This window comes from Zosterops lateralis, assembly GCF_965231275.1.
Source record: "Zosterops lateralis genome assembly, chromosome: 21".
Classification (NCBI taxonomy): Eukaryota; Metazoa; Chordata; class Aves; order Passeriformes; family Zosteropidae; genus Zosterops; species Zosterops lateralis.
The window spans coordinates 8,910,673-8,924,160 of NC_139781.1; the positions used below are offsets into that span (position 1 = coordinate 8,910,673).

The 13,488-nt window shown below is 43.3% G+C and overlaps 2 protein-coding genes across 5 annotated transcripts in view; both read right to left on the minus strand.

Moving 5' to 3' along the window:
* MTMR8 (myotubularin related protein 8) overlaps positions 1 to 13,488 on the minus strand; it is a 277,728-nt gene that overhangs the window by 259,877 nt on the left and 4,363 nt on the right. For 2 of the 4 annotated variants that reach the window (XR_014591479.1, XM_083876263.1), the window contains exons 4-13: positions 12,885 to 13,042; positions 11,213 to 11,341; positions 9,228 to 9,362; positions 8,098 to 8,230; positions 6,573 to 6,682; positions 4,257 to 4,382; positions 2,751 to 2,800; positions 1,525 to 1,725; positions 1,031 to 1,186; positions 154 to 280 (exon numbers count right to left, since the gene is read on the minus strand). Coding sequence is in view for 3 of the 4 variants with exons in the window: in XM_083876263.1 (XP_083732389.1) it covers positions 154 to 280; positions 1,031 to 1,186; positions 1,525 to 1,725; positions 2,751 to 2,800; positions 4,257 to 4,382; positions 6,573 to 6,682; positions 8,098 to 8,230; positions 9,228 to 9,362; positions 11,213 to 11,341; positions 12,885 to 13,042 (1,325 nt within the window). In the remaining variant the exon portion in view is untranslated. The remainder of the gene's footprint in view (positions 1 to 153; positions 281 to 1,030; positions 1,187 to 1,524; positions 1,726 to 2,750; positions 2,801 to 4,256; positions 4,383 to 6,572; positions 6,683 to 8,097; positions 8,231 to 9,227; positions 9,363 to 11,212; positions 11,342 to 12,884; positions 13,043 to 13,488) is intronic. The other 2 variants (XM_083876264.1, XM_083876265.1) reach the window with 2 other exon arrangements.
* LOC310917755 (endothelin receptor type B-like) overlaps positions 1 to 13,488 on the minus strand; it is a 372,101-nt gene that overhangs the window by 6,845 nt on the left and 351,768 nt on the right. The gene's annotated exons all lie outside the window — the stretch shown is intronic.

Sequence of the window (13,488 nt, forward strand, 5' to 3'; positions counted from 1 at the left end):
TTTAAAACCTGTATTTTCACTTGTTTGGGGTTGTTTTGGGGGCCTTTACCACACAGATCTTCCTCACTGCACCCCTCATTGGCTGGAACACCCCTCAATGCCAACATTTAACCTCAGTGCACTTTTCCAAGCCCCCAGGGAACGGTGGCTCACGTTTTCCAGGTGGGATGCATTGTCCTCCAGTGTCACCTTCTGGCTGAGGCAGCCCAGCAGCTGGTCCAGCACACACTGCTTGGGGTGCATGCCCTTGTCAAAGCGGTTGTACATCCCACACCAGAACCTCAGAAAAGGCAAAAAAAAAACCAGAATTAGGGGCTCAGCTGGGTATTATTGCCAACAAATATGAACCAATATCTATTTTTAATAAATTGAGATTAGGAATTGATTTTAAAATCTGTCACACAGCCTTGGATTGTTAAATTTGGTAGCAATGGGTGATTTTTCTTCAAGTTAAAAAAATCTGGCAGTAAATATTAGAATAGGATGAAAATGCCTTTTATTGGAAGCTTGGGCAGCTTATCTTGGTTTGCCCAACCTGCCAACTTTCATTTGCATGTACAACACTTAAAATCTGATTTTTATCCCCTTCTCTCTCAGCAGGGCCCAGGAGTGAGGCAGAAACAAAGCCTGGGAAAATCCCTGAACTGGGCACCAAAATTCCTGCTTGGAAAACTTCCTTAATAAACATCAAACAGGAGGAAAAGAAGAACTTTTTCAAAATGTTCATTGTGAAAGAGCAAGCAGTCAGGGTGTGTGTGGTTCTGTCTGAAGTTCTGCTTTTCTTTGTCTTTCCCCACGCTCTTTTCTCAACACCAAATTAAAAATATTATTTTAAATTACAAATAATTAATCTGATAATTACAGATAAATTATCTGAATTTATTTCACCTTTGTACTGCTCATCTTAGTTTATGCCTGAGGAATGAGGGGGAAAGGTAAAATAAACCAAGCTAACTAATCAGCAGATTTATTTGATTTAACTTGAGTTATCAATAAAAGAAATGTCCCACTTCTTAACTGAGCCACTTACTGGAAACTGAAGGGCAGAGTGTTTGGTTGAAGCTCTTTGTAAGCTGTAAACCCTTTGTACAAAGGATTTCTCAACTCCTGCTTCCTCTGCAAGAGGAAAGGCCACAGGGAATGTGTCTTCTCAAATATTCTGCCAAGTACAAAGAACATCTGATCACTACAAAAAAAAAGCAGCAAGTGGATTAATATCTGCAGCTGTTGGGAGCAGAATTAGATTACGGGAGCTAAGAATTGTTTTTTATGCTGGATCTGATTGATTTTGTAACCACAGGATATTAAAATGGGAGATTCTCCTGTCCAGAAGTGATATCTGAAAGTTATTGTGCTCCAAACTAAAACATTTTGGGGGGGGTTGAATTAATTTTTTTTTTCTCCTGCTGGTTAAGAGCAACATCGAATTTATAAACGGTTATGGTTACAATCTCCAATTCCATAAAACCACCCTTTTTCCAGGCATTCCAAGGGATCTGAGAGCTGCAGGAAGCCCCAGCTGACCTGAGCTCCTCCCTCTCCTTGTGGCAGGTGCCCAGGAAGTTTCCAAACTGGCAGGAGTAAACGTGGTCGTGGATCTCCAGCAGGAAACGCTCGCTGAACTCGAAGGAGCAGGGGAACTGCTGCATCAGCTGCCACACACACTCCACAAACTGGGTGAACACAGGGGACACCTCCTTGGGGTCCCCGTCCAGGTGGCCACACCTACAGAGGGGCAAAAAGCAGAATAAATCCTCTGTCACCTGTTGTACACCACAACAACACAAAGGGTTTGACTTCAGAAGGCTAAAAATGACTCTGATTTTTGGGCATCCACCTAGAGAGGTGCAAAAAGCAGAATAAACCCTCTGTCTCCTGATGTTGTCGTACACTACAATGACACAAAGGCTTTGATTTCAGAAAGGCTAAAAACGACTCTTTTATATTTGCACATCCAGGTGGCCACACCTACAGAGGTGCAAAAAGCAAAATAAATACTCTGTCTCCTGTTGTACACCACAAAAACACAAAGGATTTGATTTCAGAAGGATAAAAATGATTCTGATTTTTGGGCATCCACCTAGAGAGGTGCAAAAAGCAGAATAAATCCTCTGTCTCCTGCTGTACACCACAACGACACAAAGAATTGGACTTCAAAAGGCTAAAAATTACTCTTTCATTTTTGGGATTTGTTTCCTTTTTTATACTATTTTACACGGAATAATTTGATTGGTGAAACAAAGAAACTTTTTCAATTACATTGGTTAGAGCAGAAGGACATCAAGAAGTCTTTCCTAGGGAAAGAAATGTAAATATTTTGCTGTTACAAAAACTTGTCTCTTGTTTACAGAAAATTCCCTGGGAAAGGAATTTTAGAAACTAAAACATCTCAGGGCTACATTCACCCACCACAAAATGTCCCTTTGCCATCAGTTTTCTTCCAGATCAAGTTTATGCTTTGAACTTGGGCAAGTCCTGAGATCCTCTGGGAATTCTTTTCCAACCTTCATGATTCTGTGATTCCATGATTAGCACTCCTCAAGGAATAGAATTTTTCAAGTAAAAAAACACCCAGAATTCAAACCATGACTTTGTAAAGCACTAAAAACACAGTGATGAAATAACAGCCTTAACAGACTCTGGCTCTAATGTCACTAATGCCAATATTTTCTCAATGTTTTCTCCTTTTTATTTCAATTTTTGATGACAGTTTTGGTTCCACTCCCCCCAGGGGAACGTGCCCCTCTCACCTGTGTGAGAACTTGTGACCCATTGCAATCCACTCCTTTTCTATCAGCACCTGCAGGTTTCAAAAACAGGGATTAAGAAAAGAGCATTAATTTGGTTTTAAAAAAAAAGCAAAATGAAGCTTTTAATGTTAAAGCCTAAAAAAGCTGACAACCTGCTGACCCTATTGCTATAAATATATCCCCAGAAATCAATGGGAACATTGTGATTTACAGATTATCCAGTTACCAAGGCAATGGCTCTGCTGGAATCAGAACTCATTTCAAAACTATCATTTTGAGGGAGTTTCTAAGTTGTTAAAAATCATAATATATAAATATATTGAGCTCAGAGAATTAACAGCTTAATATTACACCGTGCTATTTAATTTGGAAAGGAGTGTTGTGATATTCAGCAAAATAAATCAGCAACTGGAGTTTCAACAAATGTTTAAGAGACAAAAAGATATGAAATACAGCTGTGTAATGAGGAGTTCAGGATGAAATCAGAACAACTATGTGGCGTTTTCTAAATAGATGCCTGTGGTTATAGAAAATAATAACTGTTGTAATCTGTTTTCCTTACAGATAAATAAGATAAAATAATTTGTTTTCCACATGACTGAAGCTGCATCCATCATTTCTTTGCTGGATCATAGATAAAGATAATTCCTGCTATCCAGATTAAGAGGAGGAAGGCAGAAAATCACAACAGAGTTCTTAGAAAACTTGATTTAAATTGCTTTTTAAATTTTTCCATTCCTTGCACTGCTGATGAATTCCTTTAGGAATAACCCCTTGTCATGGGGCTTGTGCCCACAAACCATGAGGACAGACAGGGATGTGTCCTGAGCTAAATCCTCACTCTCAGTTCATGCAGGATTGTCCAGAGACAAAGCCCAGCAGATGTTCCATGTGCTGATGGAATTTTAACTGTTAAAAGACTGCAGTATAATCCAGAAATAAAAATAGAAACTGTAAAACCAGCATGGAATGCAAGGAAACAGTCCTGACACTGGAAAAGGTAAAATCTGCATTGTTCTGATTTCAGGGATTCCTTCAAGGAGCTCCCCTGAGACAGAGCAGCTCTTCAGGAATTTAACAAGAAATGAATGGAAAGAAACATCACAGACTGCCCTGAATTCATGCAGGGATGGCTGCAAATTAAGAGGCAGCCTGCACTAGAGGCAAACAGCCAAATTAAAATGAAATGGCTTTTAAAAAGGAGTGAAATGATGCAGATTTGACTGATGGACAAGGGGACAGGACTGAGTTCACCCAATTTCAAACCCCAGCAGGTAAGAGACCTGCAGGACAAACTCCTCCAGCACTTTTTGGTGCATTGCTGCCAGAGCTGCACCTTTTACTGAGATCTCTCATTAGCAGACATTGCAGGAACAAGGATTTGGGAATTATCCATCAGCTGCTGCCGTGCTGCTCACAGCAATTCCACCTCATTTATCCAGTCCCAGGAAACATCCTGAGCCCTTCCCCAGGGCCTGTTGGCACTGGAATAGTCCCTGTCCTTACCATGAAGCCTTTGAAGGTCCTGTAGAAGGGATCCAGGAGGAGGCTGGCCAGGGAGCAGACCTGGGCCGTGCGGTCCCAGCCGTCGGAGCAGTGCACCAGCACACTGGCCTTCTCCTCCTTCACAGCCTGCCAGGGACACAGAGCTCAGGGAAATGCTGTTCCCCCACCCTGCACCACCCCAAAAACCCCAGGGAATGGTGTTCATCCCTCCTCTGGCCTGGGGAAATGCACCAGGCCATCAAGAGAAGCCCCAGATAGAGCACAGTAAAACCCAGCCCCTGGGATCTCTGGAAAGCCAAGGATTCCCAGGCTCTTCCTTTGAAGAATAAATTTGGTGGGTGAGTGAAAAATAGTTGCTCATCTCTGCTCTGGCCTTGTGAAAATGCACCAGGCCATCAAGAGGAGCCCCAGATAAAACACAGTGCTGCAGCAGGATGGTAAAATACAGCCCCTGGGATCTCCAGAAGGCTAAAGATTCTCAGGCTCTTCCTCTGAGAAAAAAATTTGGTGGGTGAGTGAAAAATAGTTGCTCATCTCTCCTCTGGCCTGTGGAAATGCACCAGGCCATCCAGAGAAGCCCCAGATAAAACATAATGCTGCAGCAGGCTGGTAAAAAATCAGCCCCTGGGATCTCTGGAAGGCCAAGGATTCCCAGGCTCTTCCTTTGAGGAATAAATTTGGTGGATGAGTGAAAAATAGTTGCTCATCTCTCCTCTGGCCTTGTGGAAATGCACCAGGTCATCAAGAGGAGCCCCAGATAAAACACAGTGCTGCAGCAGGCTGGTAAAAACCAGCCCCTCTGATCTCTGGAAGGCCAAGGATTCCCAGGCTCTTCCTCTGAGGAAAAAAATTGGTGAGTGAGTGAAAAATAGTTGGGAACGGTGCTCATCTCTGCTCTGGCCTGGGGAAATGCACCAGGTCATCAAGAGGAGCTCCAGATAAAACACAGTGCTGCAGCAGGATGGTAAAAACCAGCCCCTGGGATCTCTTGGAAAGCCAAGGATTCCCAGGCTCTTCCTTTGAGGAATAAATTTGGTGGATGAGTGAAAAATAGTTGCTCATCTCTCCTCTGGCCTTGTGGAAATGCACTAGTGCATCAAGAGAAGCCCCAGATAAAACACAGTGCTGCAGCAGGATGGTAAAACCCAGCCCCTGGGATCTCTGGAGGGCCAAGGATTCCCAGGCTCTGAGGAAAAAATTTGGTGGGTGAGTGAAAAATAGTTGGACACCTAAGGATTAGAACTTCAAGATAAATTAGAAGAGTTGATCCCAACTTCCCCCCAACCTTTTCTCACCCAGGGCAGGAGAGAAACATAAAAGTTTCTTGTGATGTGGGCAAACTGTGAGAGACAATCAGTGTTTACTACTCACTTCTCTCACCACACACTTCCTGCACATCCCTTACGCTATTTCTTAGTGGTTTCCTTCCTTCTGCCTGACCTGCAAAGCCACCAGCTCTGCAGAAATGAGGACTGAATAATCAAAATTAAGTGTCCACATCGCATCAAATCGGGAGAAAAATAAACAGGGCAAAACAATCCCTCAATTAAAGCAGAGCAGTGGATGAGTGATGAGCACAGGGTTAGGAAAGGTTTATAAAGGTCATTTAGTCACATTTTGGGATTTTATGTTTCAAATGAGCTCTAATAACTCCCTGGTACAATACAGGACCTGTATTTGCCCAGCATGACCCAACATTTTTGGAGAGTTTAAACAAACTTAAACAACACCTTTTCCCCAGAGCCACCTTCCCAACCTTGCAGAGTCCCCTGGGGACTTGATATTTTTTAAGTTTGAGAAGAGAAAAACTCTTCTCAAGAAAAACTTTTTAACAGTTTATTTTTTTTTTAATAACCTTGTGTAAACAATATTTTTTTTAATAACAACAAGGTGTTGTTTGCTATTTTTGTAACTTATCTAATAAAATAAGTGTCAGTCCTATGGATTAATAACGTGCTTTTTTAGCACAGCATGTTATAATAATTGAATTGTTAAAATCATAATATATAAGAGGAAAAAAACGGGGGATAAAAAACGGGGGATAAAAAACGGGGGGATAAAAAAACGGGGGGATAAAAAAACGGGGGATAAAAAAACGGGGGATAAAAAAACGGGGGATAAAAAACGCCGAATAAAAAACGCCGGATAAAAAACGCCGGATAAAAAAATGCCAAATAAAAAACGCCAAATAAAACTTTATTTATTACAATTCTTCTTCCGATTTCTACTGCCTCCTGACTGAAATTAGGCATCTTTATTTGGTGTTTTATTGAGACAATCCCCAACACACCAGGAGGAATTTTTGGAAAGTTTTACCTTGGCCAGGAAAACTCCTGCATCCATCACAGCCTTGATGTGCCGTAACCAGCCCGAGTTCTCCAGCCCCGTCAGGAAATCGCTCATGGAGGGGGATTTCATCTCACACACTGGGAATAGACACAAAAAAATCAAACCAGCATCCTTTGCACATCCTCATTATTTCTCTCCCAAAAGTTTTTAAGTGCTTGCAGCAATATTGTGTCTAAAGGACACGCTAATGGTTTGTGTATCTGAAATTCATAACTAAAAAAATTCGCTGGTTTTGGGAGAATTTTGAGGCTCTGGAAATCTCCTGCTCTTTGTTTAAAGGGTAACTCATTATTTATATTCAGCTGTGGGTTTTTTGTTGTTTTTTTTCCAGCAGTGAGTTGTTACTTCACTCTAAATCACCATCACATCTGTAGCCACTCACTTCCCAAAGATTTGAAGTTATTTTTTTCTCTCTAATTTAGAGACAGAAATAACAAGTCTAACCTGGAAAGGCAACTCAGCTGCTCTAATGAAACCCAGCACAGAAAATACTTTGAGTTACAAAGTTCAGAACAGTCCATAAGCCCCAAATGAATGAGATTTTATCACTGTTGGAGAAGAATATGGGAGCAAACAAGTTTTTATTCTGCCTCTTCTCCCACCACAAAATAAATCAGCCAGGAAGAGGCAATTGAGGACTCAGAGTTGTGATCAGGCCACTCTTTTGGGTGGGAACAGCCCAATTTTTGTCCCAAGATCACCATGGATCCTACAGAGCCACCTGAGAGCATCAATTACCCAATTATTTTGAAAAAAAGATGAGCATTATGGTGGTTATTAAAATATTAAACTCCTATTTTGAATGACAGCACTTGAATTCCACAATTCTCCAATGTTTTATTGGTGAAACTTTGGACCTCATTGCTCTCTTGGTCCCCAATGATTCTTTAGCCCCGCTTTGCATTTTTCCCTGTGATCACAATGAGCATAATTACTCTGCATTTTCATGTATTTATGTATTAAAACATGAATTTAATGTGTTTTAAAGAAGTTTGGTTAAAAGGAATCAGAAATAAATGGAAAGTTAGGACAAAGTATGAGATTCAAGTCTTTGGAAGATCATGCCAAAATTGTATTTCAGCTCATAAATTCTATTTATACTCCAAATATAACAAACCCCAAAAAGCATTTCTGAACAACCTCTGTTGGTTTTCTTTCAGTAAATCATGGAGGAACCACGAGCCTGTCTCAGCTGTAAAATGGAATATTTCTCTAACCTTTTTCTATTATTTGGCACATTCATCAAGGAATGTTTTTTAGTATTAGATGCTATTTTTGAACCACTACAAAACCAAGCACAAGAACAAAGAAAATGTCAAGCAGGAAAACATTTTAACACCTTTAATACTTTCAGCCACTTGAACGCAGCAAACAAAGCAAGATGCTGACTTTTCTCCCATCAGAACACGTTTTGTGCACGGAACATTTGGATATTCAGCAGGAAGTTCTGTCCAAAGGGGTAAGAAAAACCCCCTCCCAGAGTTGTACCCACCTTCCAGCAGTTTCTGCAGGCTGCTCCTCATCACATGGATGTTCTCTATTCCAATGAATTTAAAACGAATGTTTTCATAATTATCTTCATTCTCATAGCCCTTCCCAGCAGCTCTGTTGGCCATGGCATTCAACTGGCAAAATAAAAGACAGAGAAAAATCACAACGAAATTCAGAGAGGTTGTTTTGCAAGTCCTTTTTTTTTTTTTTTTAATTTAAATCTCCTAGAAAATGTACTGGACAAAGCTGTTACTCAGCTGTACTTCCCCACCTCCCAGACAGTTCTTTCAGCTGTTTCATTAAAATTACTGCAGTTCATTAGTCAGAGGTTCATTAAAATCCTGCTTAGGGTAGTAAAAAGCCTCAGTTTTTGCTACCAGAGACACTAAACCTGCCCTAAGTGTGAGTTTACCTAAGGAAATTCAGAGACAAGGCACAGGAAAGCAGAACTAAAAAAGCCATTTTTAACAGGGCCAGACATCCATGTTGGTATAGGAATAGTGAGGGAATTCCCAATTTTCACAGACAAACATGCACAGAGGAAATAAAGCCACCTGAGGGAAACACAGAAACATTGGTTTCTAAATTCAGTTCCTCAAGATGACAGTCATTAAAATTTTCATTTTGGAAATATTTCCTCTCAAATAAACCTTCAGCTCTCAAGCTCTAGCCCCAAATGGTGGGGCTGAGTTGTATTAAGCTCCATCATGAGTGTTATTTTTAAAAGGAGGAAAAAAAAAGGGGAGGAAAAAAAAAAAAAAAAAGGGGGAGAGATTGCTTTTCCCAGATCTGCCAGTAAAAGCACTTCAGCCTCACAGAGCTGAATCCTGAGGCTTTCCTCCAACTCCATTTCCAGTTCTCTCCTTTATCCTTTAGGATTCTGCAGGAAAATGTTTCACTGTCCCAGACAGGTTTACAACTGCCAGTTCCCCCAGGTCACCCTGAACACAAAGCTCAAACCCAGGACACTCCAGGAGGGCAAACCCTGAGGATCAGTTCACACCCCAAACCAGGAGCCCAATCCCACATTCCTGCTGCAGGACTGACCCACAACTGTGACAGAACGAACTGGGAACAGCACTGCCCATTCAGACAAGAGATTTAAAACCAACCCAGAGCCCGTGGAGGTACCTTTGGCCTCGTGTCTACAACATACATGAAGGGGCAGCCGGGGTTGGCCTCTCGGATGGCCTGGAGCATCTGCTCGTCCTCCAGGCAGCGCGCGCTGAACCCGGCCAGGGGCTGGCTGCAGCGGCACAGGGCGGCCTGGAACACACAGGGGACACAGAGTCAGCCTGATCCCTGCACAAAACCCTGTGGGGTAACATTATAGCCTCTCCTCCTGCCCCAAACCCCCGTGGGGTCACAGCTGCAGCGGCACAGGGCAGCCTGGAACACACAGGGGACACAGAGTCAGCCTGATCCCTGCACAAAACCCTGTGGGGTCACAGTTACAGCCTGATCCCTGCACAAAACCCTGTGGGGTTAGTTACAGCCTGATCCCTGCCCCACAGCCCTGTGGGGTCACAGTTACAGCCTGATCCCTGCCCCACAGCCCTGTGGGGTCACAGTTACAGCCTGATCCCTGCCCCACAGCCCTGTGGGGTAACATTATAGCCTCTCCTCCTGCCCCAAACCCCTGTGGGGTCACAGCTGCAGCGGCACAGGGCGGCCTGAAATACACACATGGGATACAGAGTCAGCCTGATCCCTGCCCCAAACCCCTGTGGGGTTAGTTATAGCCTCTCCTTCTGCCCCACAGCCCTGTGGGGTCACAGTTACAGCCTGATCCCTGTCCCACAGCCCTGTGGGGTCACAGTTACAGCCTGATCCCTGTCCCACAGCCCTGTGGGGTCACAGTTACAGCCTGATCCCTGTCCCAAATCCTGTGGGGTCACAGCTGCAGCCTGCTCCCTGCCCCAAATCCCTGTGGGGTCACAGTTACAGCCTCTCCTCCTGCCCCAAACCCCTCTGAGTCACAGGTTAACTATCCTCTGTCCTCCTTCTGAAGAGCTGCTGGACACACACTGGGCTGTCTCACAAAGCAAGAACTTTGGGAAACTTGGAGTGGTGTGAGGGTGAGAAGGCTCAGCCTGCTCTGCCTGATGGTCACCAGCCCAAATGTCAGCAGTTCGTGGAACCCCAGAATGGGGGGCTGGAAAAGACCTTAAAAATATCTCATTCCATCCCCTGCAATGGGCAGAGATACCTTCCACTATCCCCCCTGGGTGCTCCAGCCTGGCCTTGGACACTCCCAGGGATCCAGGGGCACCCAAGGCCTCCCAGGAAACAATTCCTTCCAGTATCCCACCTGACTCTGCCCTCTGATAGTTTAAAACTCTTCCTACTTGCCCTGTCACTATATTCCCATATAGAAGTCCCTCTCCCTCCTTTCCACGAGCCTCCTGAAGGTACTGGAAGGCAGCAATTTCTCATGTTTTCCATTTGGTTTCTATTTCCAAACAATTCTTTTGCGTTCTCCTTATCAGTTGTTGCTGTTGAACTTTCAGAGCAGCACTGGGTGTATTTTAAGGAAATTTCATTAGTTTCCAGCACAACTCCAGGCAGTGCCCAGGTCAAGGCAATGCTTCCTCAGGAAAACAACAATTTGGCTGTGACTGAATTTTCCTCACATCAGCATCTAAAACACTGCTGAGGCAGCAAAGTTACAAATTTACATTTTGGTCTTCAGTGGAAAAAAGAAAAAAATAAAAATGAAACCTTCACTTACTCTAAACTAGCGGGGATTTATTTCAGGCTGGTTCCTCCTCCTCAATATTGAGAAAATCCAGCCAAGTCAACATATAACTTAGTAAAACATTATTCAGTATAGCTAAAGAGATTAAAAAAGCCCCACATCAGAAGGAATTGCTGAAAGCTGATTAAGAAAAAATTCCCAACAGGAAGCTTGGAAAGTCTGTGCTTTTGGCAGAGCTCTGGATGCACTCCAAGTGTTTGCCTTCAGCTCATTCAGAACGAAAGCCATTAAGAGAAGCAGAGCTCTCAAAGGCCTCAAATCAAATAATTATCTTATTCTTTCCTGTCATTAGAAAGGAAGTGGACAAAAAAAGGAGAGCCCTCGTGCCCCTCAAGGCAGCAGGCAGTGAAGCACTGACATTATTTTCCTTGTACAAGTAGGAAAGCACCGGAATCCGCCCTCGGCTCCTGAACCTTGAACTTCCCATCACCACAGCCTTGGTGGCAGCTCGAGGCACCACGATCTCAGGAGGGTATGTGCTGCAAACCTGAGGGAGAGAACAGAGGAAAAAAAACCCATATATTGCTCCTGAGCACTTAAAAATTCATGAAAAATTCATCTGGAGCTTATTAGGTTACGAGGTATTCAGGGAAACAAGGCAGAGGGAACAATCGATCCTGCAGCTGAACCTAAAAATTGGACTGTGCAATGCAGATTCAAAGGAATTAAATCTAGAAAATTGATGGAAGTTTCTAATTTAGATTCACAGAATGGTTTGGGTTGAAAGGGACATTAAAGTCATCCCATCCCCTGCCACGGGCAGGGACACTTTCCACTGTCCCAGGTTGCTCCAAGCCCCCTCAAATCTGGCCTTGGGCATTCCAAGGATCCAGGGGCAGCCACAGCTTCTCTGGGAAATCTGTGCCAAGGCCTCAGCACCCTCACAGGGAACAATTCCTTCTCACAAAAGGAGAAATTAAGAACAACTGTATTAAAAAAAGTTCTCTCTAAATCTTATGTAACTCAAAAGGCACTTCTAGCACTCAGGTGGAATCCTCAGGGAGCAGCTTCATCCTTTTTTTCCTAAAACAAGCACAGCCTTTGCAGCATGGACTCCACAGATAAGCTGCTTTTCAAGCCTGGCTTTACAATTCTAAAACACAGGCTGGAAACTGTGAGGAAACTCTAAAGCACCTGGGAGCTCCACTGCAGCAAGCAAAGCCTCAGAGTGATTAATGATTTGAGATGGGTGCCCTCAGCAGCTGCTGGAAACAGCACCTCTCACATCAGAGCTTGATTCAGACTTCCACAGGTAAAACTGGCAGTCACCTGAAAGCACAGCCTTGTATTTCTTCAATCCAGAGCTTAAAATAAAGAAAGTTACCAGGGAAAGGGATTCAGGGTTATGAATATGTTGGTGTCTTCCTTGGAGTTGCTTGCTTTGCTTTTCAACAAGCAGGTCTGACTGCAAGCAGCCCCAGAGGAAATAAAAAGGGAAATAATGTGGAGCAGGATTCTGAACAAGCTTGCTGACAAATGCTTTTGTTTCATGTTGTTTAGATCCAAGTTGGCCTTTCAGGGAAAATAACAGCAGCAGGCAGTTCAGACTGAAATGACAAAGGGCTCTTAGGTAGCAGAAGATTCAACTGAGAAAGCAAAAAAAAAAAAGGTCTGTTTTCCATTGTTTTTTTCTTCCCTCCCTCTCTTTCTTCCTCAGCCCCTCTCCACTCTGCCTCATTCCCCACCAATCCAAACTTCTGCCATTTCCTTCTCTGCTCCCCATCTTTCACCAGCCAGGTGGGACAGGCTTTGGAAATACCAAAAGCAGCTCAGGGTACTCGAGGCTTTGCCTAACAGATGGGCTGACATTTCTGCAGGAAAACAAAGCTCTGCTCCCTTGCCAGGGGGATCAAACACAACGAGGTGACTCTGCAGCTCTCCTGGAGCATCATTATCTGCAACTCCCCATCAAGATGATGTGCTTTGACTCAAAACAAGTGAGCTCTTTCCTCCCCAGAGGCAGCAGCAGGGCTGCCATTAATAACAACAAGGAGACAGTGCCTGAAACGGCTCCTTTGGGCAGGAATTACCTCATAGTCCTTATTAATATCTGTAATTTCCCAGGAGTCGTTGGGAATTCCCATGCGCTGGTAATCCAGTCTCAAATCAATCAATTTCCATCCCATTTCCCGGTTCTCTTTGGACATTTTAGGGTTGTAAGAGAAAGCATAAAGTTCTTCGGGTTTCACTGGGAAGCAGAAAGAAAAAAGTCAACAAGTTAGAGATGTAAACACATCCAGGGAGGTCAAAACTTCTGGAAATCAATGCCTGAGTGCTACAGAGGAGGATTCAAAGGATTTAAGACTTCTCAACATTTTATAGATTCTTGGTTGGGATAGTACCAAGTGCTGAAATTCATCCTGAAATCCTCAGGAATTTCCAATACTCAGTTCCCAAATGCAGGAAGATACATTTAATAAAGTGTTTTAGCCCAAACTGGAAGCAGTGTTTTCTCCTAAACAAATGATTTCCTCCTGAATTCACCACAGTAAGCACGTTACATGGGATTTATATCATAACCATCAACCCACACGTGAAAATATGGATTAAAAAATCTGTTTTCTGTGGAGGGTTCATACAACAGCTGCTGCAGTCCTGTAAGGTCATTGCTTAACAAATTCTGAAAACTTGAGG